The sequence below is a fragment of the Molossus molossus genome, unplaced genomic scaffold (genome assembly GCF_014108415.1).
Source record: "Molossus molossus isolate mMolMol1 unplaced genomic scaffold, mMolMol1.p scaffold_m16_p_19, whole genome shotgun sequence".
Taxonomy (NCBI): domain Eukaryota; kingdom Metazoa; phylum Chordata; class Mammalia; order Chiroptera; family Molossidae; genus Molossus; species Molossus molossus.
The window spans coordinates 5,078,179-5,098,149 of NW_023425354.1; the positions used below are offsets into that span (position 1 = coordinate 5,078,179).

The following is a 19,971-nucleotide window of genomic DNA, read 5'->3' on the forward strand; positions in this document are numbered from 1 at the left end:
CATTGCTAAAATGTGGGAGCAACCAAGATGTCCAATAGGTGAATGGATAAAAAACAGTGCGGCACATCCAGACAGCGGACTATTACTCAGCGCTAAAAAGAAATGAGCTATCGAGCCACGAAAAGCTATGGAGGAAGCTTTGATACATATTACTAAGCGAAAGGAAGTCAGCTCCAACAGGAATGAAATTCTAATTTGTTCATTGCTATATTCCCAGCATCTAAAACAGTGCTGGACATACAGACCCTCAATAAATATTTGATGGGGAGAAAAATGATAGGAAATAGAGGTCCTTCATCTCATCCCAAGTCCTAAGAAAGGAGAAAGAAGCAAGGGCAATCTAGGATGATCGACTGAGGTGTGTGTCCCCAATTCAGTGTCTCTCCAAATGTGGGCCACCAACCAAAATTCTCCATCTCAGGCTACATGCCAGAACTGCTGGGTCAGGACGCGAGCCCCGCGGCAGGGGTGATCTGCCTTTTCATAAACATCCCAGCTGATTCTTGTGTCAGTTGAAGTCGAGAACCCTTGTGATGCTTACTAAAGATGCAAATTTTATATTTAGACCTGTGAAGGTACAGAGGTGGCAAGGCGTGGACACCCTGTAGTTCAACCCCCTTATCTGTAGAGATGGAGAACTGCAGCCCAGAGACACGGTGCCAAAGGGACACAGCTAGTCACCCCCTGGCTCTCGGGCTCCTCCCCGGGGCCTGGCTGACTGCCCACTCAGGCAGCAAGAGATTCTTCTGCCTCTGCCGGAAAAGATCATCACCTGAGGCAGCTGATGTAGGCCATTTGTGAAGGCCAAGGAGGCGGTTACACCCACCAGGGAGGTGGGGGTGGGGGAAGTCCGGAGGAGCTTTTAATAGGTCTGTTTAGGGTAAATGCTGATGAGGTCACAGAAGGCTTCACTTCCCTAACCTGACGGGAACCGGTCTCTTTTCACATGACATGATTTGCTTAGAATATTTAACTTAAAAATGAAATGGCCGGATTTCAAATATGCAAAAACTAGAACCAGGTGTAAGCCCAGGAAAACGCACCTGCCACTAATCTCCTCTCGGCGCGGCCACCAATTGGCCATCTGAGTGTGGGGGACCTTGGGTACATCACCTAGTCCCTCTGTGCCCTGGCCCCTGGACATGAGTCTTCCCAGTCCTGAGGGCCTGCGGTCCTCTGAGTCTAACTCACTCTACAAGTTGCCTGCCTCCGAAAGTCCTGCTGGCTCTTCTGTTGAATGACCATTGGAAAGCTTATTAAAAAATGCGGGCTTGCCCTGGGCGGTTTGGCTCAGAGTTAGATCATCGGCCAGCAGACCAGAGAGACCTGGGTTCAGTTCCTGCTAAGGGCACGTACCTCGGTTGCAGTTTGTCCCCGGCCCTGCTTGGGGTCATGCAAGTGGCAACTAGTCGATGTGTCTCTCTCACATCAATGTTTCTCTCTCTCTCTTCCCCCCTCTCTTCCTCCCGCTTTATCTGAAGATAAATGCAAAAATGTCCTTGGGTGAGGATAAAAATAAATGCGGGCTTGGCCCAGCCAGTATGGCTCAGTTGACCCATGCACCAAGAGGTCATCAGTTTGATTCCTGGTCAGGGCACATGCCCAGGTTGTGGGCTCGATCCCCAGTGTGGGGCATGCAGGAGGCAGCCAATCAATGTTCTCTCTCATCGATGATTCTATCTCTCTCTCCCCCTCCCTTCCTCTCTCTCTAAAATCAATAAAGAAAAAAAATTTTTTTTTTTAAAGTGGGCTTGTTCTAGTCCAGGAGAACAAAACAACCCAAAGATTTCTGTAGCTGAAGAGAGAGGTTAGCGGTCAGCCCACAAAATTGATGGAAACTAGAGACCTAACACAAAGGCTGGGGCTTCGAGGGAAAATAAGGCAATCTTTAAGCAAGGAGGCAGAAGAAGTTACGAGAACAAAGGTAGCCCTGATGGGCACTATGGGAGACATTTTCTAGGAAGTTAAACTCTGTACCAGGTCTGCTCACTGTGGGTCACCTTTTTTTTTAAATTGATTGATTGGAGAGAGAGAGAGAGAGAGGAAGGGAGAGGAAGGGAGAGAAAGAGAGAGAAACATCAATTTTTGTTCCACTTATTCATGCATTCATTGGTTGATTCTTGTGTGTGCCCTGACTGGGGATGGAATCCGCAACCTTGGAGTATCATCCGGACAACATTCCAACCAACTGGGCAACCCGGCCAGGGCCACCTTAACATTTTTAAGTTTCTCTTTTCCTGTGTGGACAATGCTTACTTACCAGCACTTGCGTTAAGTGAAAAAAAGCAGAAGGCGACATTTCGTGTACATACGAACAACTGATTTTCAACAAAGGTGCAAAAGGCACCCAGTGGGAAAAGGATCAACTTTTCAACAAAAGCAGTGTTCCCAGTGCTGCAGCAGTTAATACCTAACAGCAAAAGAGAAAACAAAAGAGACCTTCGATCCCTATCTCACGTCATCCACAAAAATTAACCCCAAATGGGCCAGAGACCTAGATGCAACACCTAAAACTATCACATTTCTGTTAGAAAGCACAGGGAAAAAGCCATAAAGATGGCTTCTGACTAGACAAGAAATTCTTAGGTATGATACCAAACACATGATCAATAAAAGGAAGAAAAATCAATAAACTGGACTTCATTAAAATTAAGAACTTCTGCTGTTTGACAGACACAAGAGTGAAATGACAAGCCTTTCAGGCTTATGTCCAGAAAGTAAAAACTCTCAAAACTCAATGATAACAAACAAAAACAATACAATTAAAAATGGGCAAAAGATCTGCACATGTACCCCACTGAGAAGATATACAGATAGCAAGTAAGTACATGAACAGATACTTCACATTACTCATCAGGGAAACGCTCTGGCTGGTTTGGCTCAGTGGTTAGAGTGTCGACCTGCGGACCAAAAAGTCACAGGTTCGATGCCAATCAAGGGCATGTACCTCAGTTGCAATTTTATCCCCAGCCCTGGTCAGGGTCATGTGGAAGGCAACTCATCCATGTGTTTCTCTCTCCCTCGCACTCTATCTGAAGATACATGATAAAATATCCTCAGGTGAGAATTAAAAAAATAATAATAAAATAAAAAAAACACAGTGAGATATCACTACATACCTATTAAAATGATTAAATTTATCATGAATGGCCTTACCAGGGATGTGTCTTACTGCTGGTGGGAAAGTAAAATAATACAATCACTTTGGAAAATAGTTTGGCAATATCTTAAAAAGTTATGCCCTGGCCAGTTTGGCTCAATGGTTGTAGCCTTGGTCTGTGGAACAGAGTCCTGGGTTCGGTTCCCACTAGCGGCACGTACAAAAAACAAACAAAAAAGTTAAATATATACTGACCATATGATCTAGGCATTGCACTCCTAGGTCTGTACAAGAAAAATTAGCACAGGTGACCACACCAAATCATTTTTTTTTTCATTAATCTTGAGATAGAGGGGGAGGGAGAAGGGAGGGAGAGAAGGAGGAAGAGAGAGAGAGAAAAACATCTATGTGAGAAAGACACAATGAGTGGTTGCCACCCACACGACCCCATGGGACCCCAAAGGACCCCAACTGGGGCCGGGGACAAACTGCAACCAAGGTAAGAGCACGGTCCAATATGCCAAGGTTGTGGGTTCAATCCCCATCAGGGCACATGCAAGAATCAACCAATGAATGCATAAATAAGTAGAACAACAAATTGATGTCTCGTTCTCTCTCTCCCCCTCCTCCCTCTCTAAAAATCAATCAATAAAAATTTTTTAAAAACTTAAATTTGAAATGTTTATAGCAGCTTTATTTGTTTTTTGTTTGTGTGTTTTTATCCTCACCAGAGGACATTTTTCCATTTTTTGTTCAGGTAGAGTGGGAGGGAGAGAGAGGAACAGAGAGAGAGAGAGAAACATCGATGTGAAAGGAACACATCGAGTGGCTGCCACCCGCACAATCGACCAGGGCCGGGGACAAACTGCAATCGAGGCACGCGCCCGTAGCGGGAACCGAACCCGCGTCTCTCAGGACCGCAGTCCAACGCTCTAACCGCTGAGCCAAACCGGCCAGGGCAGCAGCTTTATTTGTAATAGCCTAAAACTAGAATGCAAATGTCCATCAACAAGCAAACAGATGAACCGATGGTTGTATGTCCATACAATGGAATACTTCCCAGCTATAAAAAGGAATCAACCAATGATACATGCAACATGGACAAATCTCAAGATAGTTATGCTGAGGGAAAGAAGCCAGACATAAAGGACATCACCTATGATTCCATTTATATAAAATTCTATAAAATATAAACTAGCCCATAAGGACTGAGAGCAGATCAGAGACTTGGGAAAGGGGGAGGGAGAAGAGAGGGCAAGAGGAAGGGATAGAAAAGGGGCATGTGAAATCTTTTGAGGGCATGGATATATGCTCACTATCTTGTGGTGATGTACACCACACCTCAAAACATAAAACTGCTCACTCTGAATACATGTAGTCAACTGTATGTCAATTATACCTCAACAAACCTGTTTAAAAAATTGCGATGATCCTAGAACACCTTGCCAGATCAGAAAGCAAGGAAATTAGTCATTTTGTCAAAAGGATTCAGGTGCCAAGTTGAATTGGACCCACCAGCCAAAGACAGGAAAATGGGTGGATTGAATAAGAACAAATATGTTCAAATCCATTTGTGGTTTGTTTGTTTTTAATGTTTTATCTTTATTGATTTTAGAGAGAGAGGAAGGGAGAGAGAAAGAGAGATAGAAACATCAAGGAGAGAGAACATAGATTGGCTGCTTCCTGCATGTCCCCTACCAGGGACTTGGCCCACAACCTGGGTATGTGCCCTGATCAGGAATGGAACCAGCGACCTCTTGGTGCAGGGTCAACACTCAACCACTGAGCCACACCGGCTGAGCGGCCAGGGCTCCATTTGTGTTCTTAATGACAATATTAATAAACCTTATTGGTCAATAACCATTGGATACTAAGGACCCAATTATTTTGAAATTGCTAAAGGTGAAGAATTACGCACTTACCATGGCTTTCTTATATTACTTAATATAATCAATTAGCCAATGAAGGGATGTTCCTCTTCACAGGTATTCCAGCCAATAAAGCTGAAATGGTATCATCGTTTACAACCCATTACCAATGCAATGAGCATCAATGGCTGAAAACATCACATGAGAAACATACAGGCATCATTCTTCTCCTCATGGAAGCAGACAATATCACATAAGTAGTCTTGTAAAAAAGAAAATCAAACCTGATCTGATTAGACCTTTTAGATGTAACTACCAACATGCAGAGAACACAAGAAGGAAGAGGAAGATGTTAAAACACCATGGAGATGCCACTTGCAAGATCTAGACTGAGGAAAACTCTACAAGACAAACTACCTATTTTCTTAAAAAACAAAAACAATATAAAGAGAGAAAGGAAAAGAAAAACGTGAGATGTAAATGAAGGAAATTGCAATGGAAAAAGAGGAAGAGGAAAAACATAGATTTAAAAAGACAACTATATTAACCAGTTACAATGTATGGTCTGGATCTCAATTCAGACAGTGTTTTTTTTTTTTTAAATGAGTAGGCCAATCAGGAAAATGTAACTACTAATTTAATATTAGAAAATTATTGATATATATTTTTTTTGGGGGGGTGATAGTTTGGTGGGTATGTTTTAAAAGGGAAATGCTTGTCTTTTAAAGATACATTCTTAAATGTTTACTGGTGAAATCATAGAATGTCTGGTATTTACTTCAAAATAATGTCAGAGGGGAAAGGTGAGGTAGGTTCAAGGATAGAGGAAACAAGATTGACTATGAGTTGGTTAATTGTTGGGCAACTATATGGTGGTTCATAGGGGTATTTTCTTTACTTTTGTATATGTACAAAATACTTGAAAATTGTGCGTCAAAATGATTGCACTAGTATGAAAAATGCAATTTAAAATTCGAGAAGAAATACTATCTTGCAAAACCCTGACGTTACTTGAGAGCGGTGCATGAGTCATTTCCCCCTTCATTTCTACATATTCTGTATTGTGTCTATGCATTTATTTATGAGAAAATACTCGTAAAAAACCCTCGGGGGAAACAAAAACTCTATTTTTGCCGTCCTCTTCCTGGTCTTAAAAACCCATCTATTCTTTCCCCCAGGTCCTCCAGGTTTTTGCTAAGCTTCCCATCATCTCTTCCAAGTTTATATTATCCGAGTTCAGGGGCTACAAGGGTTTTGAGGAAAGCGGGTCAAGTTCAAGCTCCCTACCCTTCCACCAGCCCGCAGGCTCACTGAGCCGCGCGTTACTTAGCGCAGCGACTTCGGAGGTCTCACTTTGGACGTCTGACTTCAGGACCCGCTTCCTCGTGATGCATGGGTAACATCTGCGCACGCGCGCTCAACAGGACTACATCTCCCAGGAGGCTCTGCGCCTCGCAGGGGAACAGCCTTGGTTGGTAGCGAAGGACTACATTACCCAGTGACATCTTGCGGGTGGTGTTGGCCGTATGCGACTGTACAACCATTGGTCCAACGTCTGTCGGAAGCTGCGCGGTGATTGGCCCAAGCGTCTGTCAGTTACTGCCGGAAGCAGTTGAGTTTTGCTGTTGGCCTGTGTCAGGAGGGAGGGAGAGCAGAGGTGGGGAGGCTTGGCGGTGCCCTCAGAGCAGAGTGAGTGACCTCTACCTCCGCCCTCCTCGGCGTCTGCTCCGGGAACTGCACCCTCATTACCCTAAGGGAGCACACATGCTCAGGTATTGACGCGGGGGCGGGGACTGTGTGCACGGGTGACACGGCTGACCTGAGCAGCCTCTTAAGGAACGCTGGAGGCAAAACCCCGCACGCGCTCTGCACCTGTACACGCGGGTGCCCGCCTCGCAGGCATCTTCTCGGACTCGGGGAGCAAAAACACTCTCGGAGACACACCTAGACACCAGTGGGCACGTCTGCAGAGACTCTGCGCTGAACACGTGGGCAGACGAGCACACGCTCACGGCGGGGCACCTGAAGACTGGAACACCTGCGGCTTCCGCAGTAAGAGAAGGGTGTGGCTAACGCAAATTTTCCCACCCCACCCGCCCTGCTACTCACACCCGCGGACGCCGCCCTCCCACCCCCGTCTTCTGAGTGCTGTATTACAAATATCTAACATATAATCATATTTCATACTTGTCTCTTTAGATAAATATCAAGGCTTATTGGTACAAGAAGGAAATTTCGAACAGCAGAAAAAGTAAGACCACCACTGGACTATATTTAACCAGCCCGTTCACGTGTGTAAGACTTGTACCATTTTTACTGAGCTTATCACATATGGTATCTTGCATGAGCCTGGCAGCAATCTGGGCTAGGCAGGGCAGACATCATTCCCACTTTCCTGAAGAGAAAACTGAGCCCAGGTGAAATAAATCTGCCCAAGGTACATGGGAGCTTGAATTCAGGCTTCTTGATCTGAGATCTAAGGTTATGTCCAGCTATGCAGAGCTGCTTATTTATAGAAATACCTTTTCCCCCCACAGCTTTGTGACCTGAGCAGTCCCTGGGGAACCTGGGGTGGGGCTCTCCCTATCGGTCTCCTACCCTATGTTTAAACTGCTCCTCACAGGTGGCCGGGGAAAAGCAGCTTGAGTTAATATCACAGAGAAGTTGATGGGAAAGCCAGGTGTCCTCCTTTGAGCGAATCAGAGAAAGTACCAAGAAATGGGCACATTCCTAGCAGGGGTTGGGGGAATTTCACACGATTAAAAAATTTTTTTTTAAGTACTTTTGTTTTATTTTACTTTATTTTATTTTTTTGGTACGTGCCCCTAGCGGGAACGGAACCCAAGACTCTCTGTTCCGCAGGCTGACACTCAACCGCTGAGCCAAACTGGCCAGGGCTTGAATGTCATTTTAGAGTACTTTGCTGATAGAGCCCCATGGAAATCTCCTGTTGGTTTTGAGGGTGGACTGGATCACAACTTTGGTGTTTACAGAAAAGTGAGGGTTTGGGGCTGAGAAAGTGGTGTGGAGAGAGTTCCAGGGTGGGTGAGAGAATAAAAAGGATCAATGGTGGACCTTGGCTGGTGTGGCTCAGTTAATTGGGTGTTGTCTCAGGCACTGAAAGGTTGCGTTTTGATTCCCGGTCAGGGCACATGCCCGGGTTTCAGGCTTGATCCCTGGTGGGGGGATGCAGGAGGCAGCCGATCAGTGTTTTGCTCTCATATCAATGTTTCTCTCTCTCTCCCTCTTTCGCTCTAAAAATCTATTAAAAACTAAAAGAATCGATGGGATGAAGGTTGTCACCGTGTGGTCACTGACTTCCCTGTTACTAAAGGTGTTAAACACCTAGGTTAATTCTGAGGTCCCTTCTAAAATCATTTTATATTTAGTTTTATTTGGAAAGGGAGGGAGGGTCACAGCAAATCCAAACAATACAGAATTGTATTAAGAAAAAGGGGGAGATCTACCTTCCCTCTTCCCTTGCCAACCCTTCCCCAAAGGAAACCTTATTAACCAGTGTGTGTGTGTTGTGACAGGCATTTCCCCTATACATTTTATAACTGTACAGAGTATATCGAGGTTTTGCTGTTTTTTTCTTTTGTAAAAAATGGGGTTATACTAGACATAATATTCTGAAACCTGCTTTTTTTCCCCTATGTTTCAATCTATTGTAGATATCTTTTCAAGTGTGTATAGCATTGGTTCATTCTTTTAATGACTGCATAATATACCATCACATGGATGTGACTTAGTGTATTTATCTATCCTCCATTGATAAGCGTTTGCATCATATCCAGTTTTACAAATAGTGATGCAGTGCATACCATTTTACATCATGCTAGTGTGTAAAGCCCCTCTATAACAATGCTTCTCAACCAGGGACAGTTTTGCCCCACCCTTTGTAATGTATACAAAGTTTTGTTTGCATCCAATGGAATTGACAGTCCATGCTGGTACTTGTAAAATCTAAGTGGGGCAGAAAGCCAGTCCTATAAAGATATTGTCTCTGTTCAATGCTGAGTCCAAGGCAGGCATTGTTTTTCATTGGCTGCTCTGAGGAGGTGATGTGTGAGCAGAAACCCTGAGAACTTGCTCTGGTGTTTACTCCTATTTTTTGCATTTAGCTTGAAGCTGATGGACATTGTATGGCCCAGAGGCAGGAATGGTCGGCTATGACCCCAAAGCAGATGGCAGGAATATCTCCAAATTCGAGGTGGCACTGTCTGGGTCTTTGTCTGGATTTGTCACTCGGGCATTGATCAGCCCCTTGGACGTCATCAAGATCCGTTTCCAGGTACCCTTTTCCCCTTTTTCCATGTGATGGACAGACTGGAGGGCAGGGTCACCCTTTTTTGCCAAAACAGTTCCTAAGAGCTTGAAATTTTGTCAAGGAGAAGCACTTTGTTGCCTTTGTTACCTTTACTGAAATCTCTCCTCATCCAGCCCTGCCCCTATTGTCCTGACCTTTCTGTTTTCATGTCTAGCTTCAGATTGAGCACCTGTCTCGCAGTGACCCCAATGCAAAGTATCATGGGATCCTACAGGCCGGGAGACAGATTCTGCAGGAGGAGGGCCCAACAGCATTCTGGAAGGGACACATTCCAGCCCAGCTTCTCTCCATAGGCTATGGAGCTGTCCAGGTAGGTGGCAGGGGCACCGCCAGGTCCCTGGGGTTGGGTTGCTCAATGGAGCAGCACAGGGATGCTGTCAGGGGTCAGGTAGCTGGAGGCGGTCATCACACTTCTCACATGTCGTAACTGGGAACCTACCTGGCAGATGACTGGGTCAGACTGAGCTGTACCATAGGCACTCCCTTCCCCCCAACCCCCACTCAGGGACTGAGCACTGACAGAGTATTAGGTGTTGCTGAGAGACTATCTTGACACCTCAGCCATAATGTGACTTGGCAAATGGTGACACAATACTTTTCACTGTTCAAAATAGCATTTTCACACCTGTGTTTCCTTTGAACTTCCCAGAGGCATTGTAAGGAAGGTCGAGCAAGTGTTATGTGAATCAGAGAGGTGAAGTGAGCTGCCAGAGGCCACACAGCCTGTAAGTGGTGGGGCTAGGATCAGAATCCAACTTCTTCACTCATTGGTTCATTCTTCAGCTAAGCGCTGGTTTATGTCAGGGTGTGCGACCCTTGGGGTAGAACCCTTGTCCAGTGCTGACTGCGGGCCAGGCCCTGTTCTAAGCATTTTGCATCTGTCACCTCACAGCAGTCCTTTGAGACAGGTTCTGTCATCACATCCTGTTTTACAGTCGAGAAGACAGAGGCAGAGAAAGCTTAAGTAATTAACCCAACCAAAGTCCCTAGGTAGAAAGTGGCAGAGCCAGGACCCCCTCTGGATAGCTAGTGCCCGAGTAGTCCCTGCCTGCTCCTCCTCCGACATCACAGCCATTGCCCAGGTCAGGTGCACACCAGGTCCACGTGCCCCTGCTGTCCTGTCTCTGCACCTGGCGCACAGGTACTGCAGCGTGCTGAACAAGGATGGTGACTTGTGCTTTCAGGACCCCGAGCTGTCTTGAGTTGGCAGGAGAAAGATCTGAGCTTAAGGGGGGGTAACACCGGGGAATTCTCCCGACAGAACCCCTGCTCCGGGCAGAATGCTTCTCAGGGTCACTGCGGGCTGCAATGGAGGGGTCCCCTGCCGAGGATCAGATAATGGCCACCTTTTCCCAGGTCTCAGCAAACTAAGCTAATGAGTAGAATTTTCTGATATAAATTTTTTCTCGTATATTTTCTTAGCCCTTTGAGTATTTAGTTTAACTCCAATAGAGTGTACGATGGCATCTAAGCTGCATAAAACTAAGTTTGTTGTATTCTGTCACTGCTCAGGAGGACTATTTCCTTGTCTCTAGGACTGGGTCATGGGTTATAGGTGGTAGGTTTGGGTGCTTGTCAATGACCTTGTCACACGCTCTTGCAGTTTTTGTCATTTGAAATGCTGACCGAGCTGGTGCACAGAGCCAGTGTGCACGATGCCCGCGACTCTTCGGTGCACTTTGTGTGTGGCGGCCTGTCTGCCTGCGTGGCCACCCTTGCCGTGCATCCTGTGGACGTCCTGCGCACCCGCTTTGCAGCTCAGGGTGAGCCCAGGGTGAGTGGCCTGGCCAGAGAAGGGGTGCTGAGTAACAGGAGGTGCCCTGAGAGGGAGCAAAACTGGGAGAGGCCGGGGTTTCAGTCCACCCGTCAGTCCATTTGTGAAACCTGGAACCGTGCTCAGCACTTCGCTCACAGCCTCAGGGGAGCCAGAACCTCCAGGTGAGAATCCGAACAAATACCCAACAGTGGGCTGGACAGGGAAGGCACCTGGGAACGTGAGACTTGAGATCAGATTGCTGTATTATTGTGAGACTGTTTTTGTTTTCTACAAAGAAATGGGTTGGAGAAAATGGGATAATTGAGTCAGACTTATGGAAGAACTTACTGAGTGAAAGCAAGGGATTAAATCCTGAAGTAGACCTCCCCACCATAATCTGTTTCCTGGATATACAGTAGCATCGTGTGCGTGTCTTCTCAAGCAAGAAAGAAGAGTGTTTCTGCTGTCTCCCTTCTGCTTTAGGATATTGGTTTTGTAAATATGTTTTTATTGATTTTTTTTTTTAAATAGAGACACAGAAACATTGATCAGCTGTCTCCTGCACGCCCCCTACTGGTGATCGAGCCTGTGACCTGGCATGTGCCCTGACCAAGAATCAGTCCATGGGGTGACCCTCAATCCACTGAGCCACACCAGCCAGGCTGCTTTAGGATATTGTTGATGGAGAATGATGCTTTGCTTAAAAATTCAGTCTGTGCCTGGCTGGTGTGGCTCAGTAGGTTGAATGTCATTCCATGAATTGAGAGGTCCTGGTTTGATTCCTAGCCAGGGCACATGCCCGAGTTGCAGGCTTGTTCACCAGTAGGGAGCGTACAGGAGACAGCTGATCGATGTTTCTGTGTCTCTCTCTTCCTCTCTCTCTCTCAAAAAATCTATAAAAACGTATTTAAAAAAAATACTCATTCTGGGACCAGTTAAGAATAACTGGTTTCAGTTCTGTTGGTTCTTTATGTTGCCTGGGGTGGCGATCCTGGGTCAGGGGAGTCCTTTTGTCTAGGAGACATCCTGATGACTTTTTTGGCTGAGAAGGGCAAAGTCCCCTGGGAGTCTGGGAGAAAACGATTGACGCATGCACGAGAGCTAGGTCACTTTGTATGACACTGCAGTGGCAAGGAGAGGTTTGGGGCCACGCCCTCGTGGAGAAATGAGCTGCGGGCTCCTAGGAAGTGAGCGGAGAAGTGGAGGCGAAGGGTGTTTATAGAGGGAGAGGACAGATGAACTTCAGCAACATGGTGGCTGGGATGAAGAGAGATGGCTAGTGACAGTCCTTCAATGTCTCTGATCTGGAAATGCTATAATCCTCTTACTTCCCAACACTAGTAAAAGTCTGTGAGAAGGAAAAAGAGAAGACAGTTGAAAAAAAGAGAGAGAGCGAGCCCTGGTCAGGTGGCTCAGCTGATTGGAACATCATCCTGTGCACCAAAAGGTTGTGGGTTTAATTCCCAGTCACAAGGCACATAACATAGGTGGCGGGTTCAGTTCAGTTCCCAGTTGGGGTGCATTTGGGAGGCAATCAATCGATGTCTCTCTTTCTTTAAAAAAAAAACTAATAAAAATGTATCTTGGGGTGAGGATTAAAAAAAGAGAGAGACCCGGGTTTGGTTACCACCAAGGGCACGTACCTCAGTTGCAGTTTGTCCCTGGCCCTGGTTGGTCGTGCGGGTGGCAGCCACTCGATGTGTCCCTTTCACGTTGATGTTTCTCTCTCTCTCTTCCACTCTCTCCCTCCCACTCTTTCTGAACAAAAAATGGAAAAATGTCCTTGGGTGAGGATAAAAAAAGAGAGAGATAGAGAGCCCGGCCAGTGTGGCTCAGCGGTTGAACATCGACCCATGCACCAAGAGGTCGCCTGTTCGATTCCCCGTCGAGCACATGCCCAGGTTGTGGGCCCGATTCCCAGTGGGGGACATGCAGGTGGTCTAATCGATGTTATTTCTCATCGATGTTTCTGTCTCTCCCTCACTCTCTCTCAAAATCAATAAAGAAAAAAAAAATTTTTTTAAAAAGAGAGAATTACATATTACCTCTCTGGCTTACATGATTGAGATGTTGGATTCTAGATTCTGGAATGACCAGAAAATTATGCACAAAAAGTGAGGGGAAGACACCTGTTTAAAAACTGCAAAGTTCCACCTTCCTTAGAATACTGTAAACCCTCAACTTTAAATTTTTGCAAAAAATGCCCTGGCCAGTTTGGCTTAGCAATTAGAGCGTTAGCCTGCAGACTGGGGAGTCTCAGGTTTGATTACCAGTCAGGGGCACGTACCTGGGTTGCAGGTTCAATCCCCAGTTCTGGATGGGGTCGTGTAGGAGGCAACCAATCAATGCATCTCTTTCACATCGATGCCTCCCCCCCCCCCCCCGGGCTCTCTTCCACTGTATCTGAAAATTAATGGAAAAATATCCTCTGGTGAGGATTAACAAAAAAATAATATAAAATAAATACATTTTTGAAAAAAATCAACAATGTATAAGGTGTATAAAGATGAAAAAGACAGGTAGTTCTTTGTGAATTATAACAAAAAAACACCACAGCTACACCCCTGACTCCCATCCCCAAAGGCATCCACTTTTAATACTTGTAGCTGTTTCTTCCATTATTTACTTTCTAATTCTTTTTTTAAAATTTTTTTATCCTCACCCGAGGACATTTTTCCATTCTTTTGTTCAGATAGAGTGGGAGGGAGAGAGAGGAAGAGAGGGAGAGAGAGGAAGAGAGAGAGAGAGAGAGAGAAACATCGTTGTGAAAGGGACACATCGAGTGGCTGCCACTCACACAACCAACCAGGGCCGGGGACAAACTACAACCAAGGTATATGCCCTTAGTGGGAACCGAACCTGGGTCTCTCTGGACCGCAGGCCAACTCTCTAACTGCTGAGCCAAACCGGCCAGGACACTTTCTAATTCTTTTATATATTTTTTTTTCTTTATTGATTTTAGAGAGAGGAATGGAGAGGGAAAGATAGAAACATCGATGAGAGAGAACATCAATTGGCTGCCTCCTGCATGCCCCACACTGAGGATTGGGCCCACACCCTGGGCATGTGCCCTGACTGGGAATCAAACCGGTGACCTCTTGGTGCATGGGTCTATGCTCAACCACTGAGCCGCACCGGCCAGGCTTACTTTCTAGTTCTAAGTAACATGCTTATACCACTGTTTCTCTCTTTTCTGTTTTTCTTTTCTCTTCCTTCTTCCTCTCCCTCCCTCCCTCCCTCCCTCCCTTCCTCCCTCCCTTCTTTCCTTCTTATTCATAGACATTAACTGAGACTGCTACTATGGAAGATAAGGGTTCAGCTCTTTTGTCATCGCCCTTGTGTACGCTTGCGTTTCCTCCCCCATCCGATTACAGTACAACTCATAGTAGATTGCAGCTAAGTCAATACTTAGTGTTTATACTATTATGATTATGTAGATTTTATTACTGCTGAGCCTTAAAATACATTATGATTACATTTTCTTTTATATCTTTGTCTTTTCTGAAGTTAACAAAGGTCTTGTGTTTTATTTGTTTAGCTTTGTACATGCTCATGATGAATTCACCCTCAGACTGCCTCTCAGTAGGGTCAGCCCACGGTCATCAGTCCCGCGTTATTTGGAGCCCTCCTGGAGTCCTCCGCTCTGGCACCCTTGACCCTCTGGCTTCAGTCTGGACTGCTCTAGGGCTATGGCCAGCTACTCTCTCGGGAATCTCTTGGAGATCATGTCTCCTCTTTCATTTTGGTGTAGCTTCCTGAGAGAAGTCTTGATAGAAAATGCCTTTATTTTACCCTTACACTTGGCTGCTGACTTGGGTATAGAACTCCAGGTATCACTCGGTGCTGCTGAAGAGAGAAGTCAGAGCCACGCTGACTACTGATCCTTTGTATGAAGCCGGCTCCCCTCCGCCCCTCCCCCACCTTGGGAGTGCTCAGGGTCTTGCTTGATCCCTGGCATTCTAGAAATGTACACTGGGGTGGGTCTTTTTTATTCGTTGTGATAGGCACTTCCTGGACCCTTTAGTCTGGACACTCGTGTTCTTCATGCCTGGGAAATGGTCATGAATTATTTATTCACAACGGCCTGCCCTGTTTTTCTCTTTTCTGCCTTTCTGGAATTCATGTCAGTAGGACATCCTGGATTGACCGTCTGATGAGCTTTGCTCTGCCACTGTTCAGCTCTGTCTCTCTGTCCTCCTTTCTGGGCAGTGTCCTTACCTTTATCACCTGGGCCCTCACGTGACTCTTAAATGTTCGCTAGCAAATGTTAGTTCCCAAGAGCTCTTTTGTGGTTTTAGTCAGGTTTGTCGAAGTGTAACTTACGTACACAGTGCAGAACAGCAAAAGATGCAACATCCACCCGGGATACTTAGGAAATGGAACAGGACCATGACCTTCGGGGTGGAAAAGGGGCAGAAAAGGGGCGGGGCCAGGGGGAGAGGGAGGTGGTGTTGCTGTCTCTGCCTGTGTTGCCTCCACAAACGCTGCCTGCTCCTCTGTGCTTGGCTGTGGTCTTTGGGGGATTAGTCCCTGTCATTCTCACGCATTGCCTCCTGTTTCAGCAGTTACCCCAAGTTCCCATGTTCTTTCCAGTGGGTGTGTCATAATTTATGTACCAGTCACCTGAGGGCGGGTGTGTCTTCTGCTGTCCCAAAGGACACGAGCTTTGTGCACTCATTCGGATGTGTAAAGAGCTCGAAGGGGAGTCACTGGAAAAGCCCACCCTCAGAACTTTCGTCCAGCTTGTTCTTTGTCCTCTTGGCAGGAGTAGTGCTCCTGCTAGCTGGGTTTGTAGGTGTGGGGGCATACATGTGGGGGGCTGTGTTCTCAAGCCAAAGCCATCTGCACTCAGCGAGTTGCATGTGTGCTATCCAGGTGTATAAAACCCTGCGGGACGCTGTGGCCACCATGTACAGGACCGAAGGCCCCTTGGTCTTCTACAAAGGCTTGACCCCCACCTTGATTGCCATCTTCCCCTATGCCGGCTTCCAGTTTTCCTTCTACAACTCCCTGAAGCACATGTACGAGTGGGTCACGCCAGCCGAAGGAAGGAAAAACGGTGAGACAGCCCCACACGAAAGGGAACTGGGGTCTCCCTTCCACCCCACTCCCAAGCCATCATGTCTCTTCCTGAGTCACGTAGGAAATAGTTTTCCTGTCAGAAGCTTAGGTCTCTGAACCCAGCTCTGAAATGCAGCCGCTCACAGAAGCCTTGATTTCTCCCAGCTCTTGTCACACCCACCAGTGGCATCATCGACATTTATTTCCAACTACTGGTCATGGTTTTCATTTTGGTCAGAGGTCCAACTCGCAGACTGCCTGCTTGTGGTGGTGTGTTTTGCTTGGTTTTTGTTTTGGAAGGATGTGCAGGAGGAGGGGCATCCTACACCCTCTTGAGCCTGAACTGGGCAACATTGCAGAACCCAAGGCTCTTATAGCCTCCAGCTGGGGAGCGAGCACTAGCAACAGCTCACACCCATCCTGCTACCGGCCTGTCCAGTCTACAGTCCCTTGTCATTGCCAAAGCAGCTGTGTCTGGTTCTCTCTCATTAAATTCCTCTGAGAGCAAGGATGCCTGTGGGTTGTTGTTTTTTTAATATTTTTTCTTTATTAATTTTTGAGAAAGAGGAAGGGAGAGGGAGAGGGAGAGATAGAAACATCGATGAGAGAGAACATCGATTGGCCGCTTCCTGCATGCCCCCACTGGGGATCGGGCCCACAACCTGGGCATGTGTCCTGACCGGGAATCGAACCGGCGACCTCTTGGTGGATGGGTCGATGCTCAATCACTGAGCCACACCAGCCAGGCGGTGGGTTTTTGTTATATGATGGAAGGTAGAGCTCATGACCTTGAAGTTGTCTACCCTAAATTGCACTTTTCTCATTTCCCTGCTCAATCCCACCCTTCTGGTTCAGAGAACCTTAAAAACCTGCTTTGCGGCAGCGGGGCTGGAGTCATCAGCAAGACCCTTACGTACCCCCTGGACCTCTTCAAGAAACGGCTGCAGGTTGGAGGGTTTGAGCAGGCCCGCGTCACCTTCGGCCAGGTGAGCTGTCCCCCTGCTCACAGCTCTGATCCTTGTCCCTCACTGGAGGTGGGAGGAGCCTGGGCAGGAGAAGGGCAGGGTAGGGAGGGAAGTTGAGTTTCAAACAAACACCAGGCCTCTGAGCTTGGACTTTGTTCTACATAATGTCACTGTTGTCATCATCATCGAGAGTTACTGGAGCCTTTGGAGGGGAGCAGGGTGTGTGGTCACCTGGAGAAGGCCAGGCTGGAAGGGTGGCACTGGTCAGGCTGAGAGCTAATGAAGGCCAGGTTCGGATAAACTGCCCAAGGGGGACCGGGTGGCTTGGGGTGGAGGGTCAGAGGTGCCTCTGGGAAGAGGGTCCAGCGGTCTCACTGGGTCCGTAGGAGCCACAGCCCGTGGGAGCCGCCTGGGCAGGAAGGAGCTCTGTCCAGCGCTGATTTCCAGGCGCGTCAGCTGGGAGAGAAAGAACGAGATTAACTTTTTCTCCTTTTTTGCACCCATTCCTTCATCCAGCGGGCATTTATTGGGAGCTATGATGTGCAGGCGTTTGTGTTGACAGAAGAATAGAGCCACAGCTGTGTGGTAATCACCTCTCCCCTCATCTGAAGTAACCTTCCTCTCCCCAGGTCCGAAGCTACCAGGGCCTCCTGGATTGCGCCAGGCAGGTGCTTCGGGAGGAAGGCGTGCCGGGCTTCTTCAAGGGCCTGTCCCCCAGCCTGCTGAAGGCCGCCTTGTCCACCGGCTTCGTGTTCTTCTGGTATGAGTTCTTCTGCAACCTCTTCCACCACATGAAGAAGGCAGACAGCGAGCCTTGAGGCCGGAAGCTGGCCTGAGGTCTGTCACCGGAGGCAACCTCCTGAAAGAAGTAAGACTTGACTACAATCTTGTGTTGCACTGAGAGGCGCTGCGTGGTCTGGGCCTCCAGCCAGCTGTCCTGAACATGCAGAGCTGCTGGGAGCAGGCCGCAGCCTTGATCCGCCAGCTGGATGCCACCAGAAGGCCGCGGGCTTTCTCCCTGTGCGAGCTTGGGGAGGACGGAGCACTTGGTCTGTGGGATCCCAGCCACGCCAGCCAAGGAGCTTGGTCTCCCCGCCATCTAAGGGCAACAGCTGCCTGCCGTCCCGCACTTCTTAGCCCTTCTGCCAGGAGCTCCGCTGGCCCTGGCTGGGGCCACAGCTTAAAGTGAGGGCTGGGACTCGGCCAGGGGTCTAGGCCCCACACCTGGGCTCTGGTCCCCACTGACTTGCTTAATAGACATGAAGGCTAAAAGCACATTCCTTACCTTACCCCTCCGCCTTCTCTCCCAGGTCCCATCTCGGCACCAGCAGTGCCCAGCCTTTCCCAGGTTCCATGTCTCAGTAGTCGTTGCCCTCAGGCAGCTTTGCTGCCAGTTCTGGGGGAGGAACCCAAGCTGCATGGTCACTTTCTAACCCCGTGTTCAGAGCTTCGCGTCTAAATGTCCCACTGCGGCTTTCCCTCCTGGGCAGGACTGGTCAGTCCAGGGCTCCAGGGAAGCAGGTATTGCAGCACCGCAGGAAGTGGGGGGCTGTGCTGAGGGCAAGCGTGGGAAAAGGCAGCGGTCATTTTCCCATCTGCCTGGGATGGCGCCCCTTTGGGACTGGGGCCGACCTTCTGGGTGGGTAGAGCTCACCCCATTTGGCATCAGCTGCCTTCTCGGGGTCTCTGTAACCCAGAAGGGCCACACTGGGATGCAGCGCAGTGAATGGGGTGGCCGAAGGAAGGGGTGGACAGACAGCCTGGTGAGGATGCAGTTGGTGCCCAGGGGAGATGCCAGAGCACAGGAACCCAGCAGATACACGTTTAGGCACTGAGAGAAACCAGGCAGGGTGTGAGGGGAAAACCTACAGAGCAGCCAGCATCCTCCTCCAGATCTCCCCAGCACCGAGGGCACCTGGCCGGGAGCACCAGAATCCCACCTAGAACTCCCACTTGCCTTGCTCTCTGGGCTCTGGCTCCAGACCTCTCTGACTTATGAAGGCACCAGCTGGGAGCAGGCCGGGTATGGGCTCCCAGTGGACTGGGCCCCTTCGCCCCGTTACTATTTCATCTCTCATCGGGGGCTTTGTGATATGTCCGGAACCTGGAGTCCTGAAGCTTGCCTGCTCTTTGCTGCTGATTCTGAAGGTCCAGGCTGTGGCTGGAGGACACTCCCATACCCCAGGGTTTCTGGCACTTAAGGCCTGGGCTTGGGGCTGTGGGGAGGTAGCTGCCTGAATGTATTTTCTATGAAATTCCATTGAAGTAAACTCTATTTTCTTCATCTCTTCTGCTCACTGGTTTCCTTTGCGGCAGCTGAAGGTTCTCTTCCTCATCCATTATCTGGTAACAACTCTGGTGAGAACTTGGGCACCAGGAGACTGCCATCAACACCTTTCTTGTCTAAGCCCAGGGAAGAGGCAGGCCGTTTACTACCCCTTCTGCATGCCCTTCTGCACCCCAGGGCCGACCTCAGGGATGGCCTGTTTGGGCTCCTGCGAACGCTCCTCTCCCCTAGTCCCAGCCCCAGCCAAGAAAAATGGAGCCAGGGACTTACTCAATTTCAGGGTCCCTCCAGCACCTCCAGGTCACAAGTTGGCAACTAGGAGGACCCTTTCCCCCTTGATTTTCAACTTACTTTACTAGTATCTTCCGGAGTGGAGAGGAGGGGGTCAGTGGAATTTGGTCCAGCCCTTACACCCATGCCCCTTCTACCTTGGGGGCTAGGGGGAAATGTGGCCACCCCCTGTAAAGTCCTACCCCTCCAGCTATCTCTGCTCTGCCCCCTTGCTCCCTCCCGGGTACGTGCCACGCCCCCCGTGGCTCCCCCACCCCGCGTGGCCCAGCCGCCTCCTGACCTGGATTTAAGCTGAGCCCTGGCTTGGGGCAGG

At 48.3% G+C, this 19,971-nt stretch overlaps 1 protein-coding gene across 3 annotated transcripts; it reads left to right on the forward strand.

Moving 5' to 3' along the window:
• Window positions 1-6,609: 6,609 nt before the first annotated feature.
• SLC25A19 (solute carrier family 25 member 19) lies at window positions 6,610-17,925 on the forward strand. Of its 3 annotated transcripts, none has more exons than XM_036269454.1 (8): window positions 6,610-7,020; window positions 7,168-7,259; window positions 9,093-9,262; window positions 9,453-9,608; window positions 10,902-11,072; window positions 15,930-16,113; window positions 16,971-17,101; window positions 17,710-17,925. In XM_036269454.1, exons 3-8 carry the CDS (start codon window positions 9,131-9,133, stop codon window positions 17,896-17,898), a joined length of 963 nt encoding a protein of 320 aa, XP_036125347.1. In that variant the 5' UTR covers window positions 6,610-7,020; window positions 7,168-7,259; window positions 9,093-9,130; the 3' UTR covers window positions 17,899-17,925. The 3 variants fall into 3 exon arrangements, with proteins under 3 accessions (XP_036125347.1, XP_036125346.1, XP_036125348.1); XM_036269453.1 differs by having other exon boundaries at window positions 7,168-7,219; XM_036269455.1 differs by having other exon boundaries at window positions 7,168-7,219; window positions 16,999-17,101.
• The last annotated feature ends 2,046 nt before the right edge of the window (window positions 17,926-19,971 follow it).

What these genes read in the sequence shown, in the direction of transcription:
- SLC25A19 (XM_036269454.1), top strand. Translation starts at nt 9,131, where the DNA reads ATGGTCGGCTATGACCCCAAAGCAGATGGCAGGAATATCTCCAAATTC. An exon ending in AGCCGAAGGAAGGAAAAACG is followed by an intron (nt 16,114 to 16,970) that starts GTGAGACAGCCC and finishes CTTCTGGTTCAG; the next exon opens with AGAACCTTAAAAACCTGCTT. An exon ending in CCCGCGTCACCTTCGGCCAG is followed by an intron (nt 17,102 to 17,709) that starts GTGAGCTGTCCC and finishes TCCTCTCCCCAG; the next exon opens with GTCCGAAGCTACCAGGGCCT.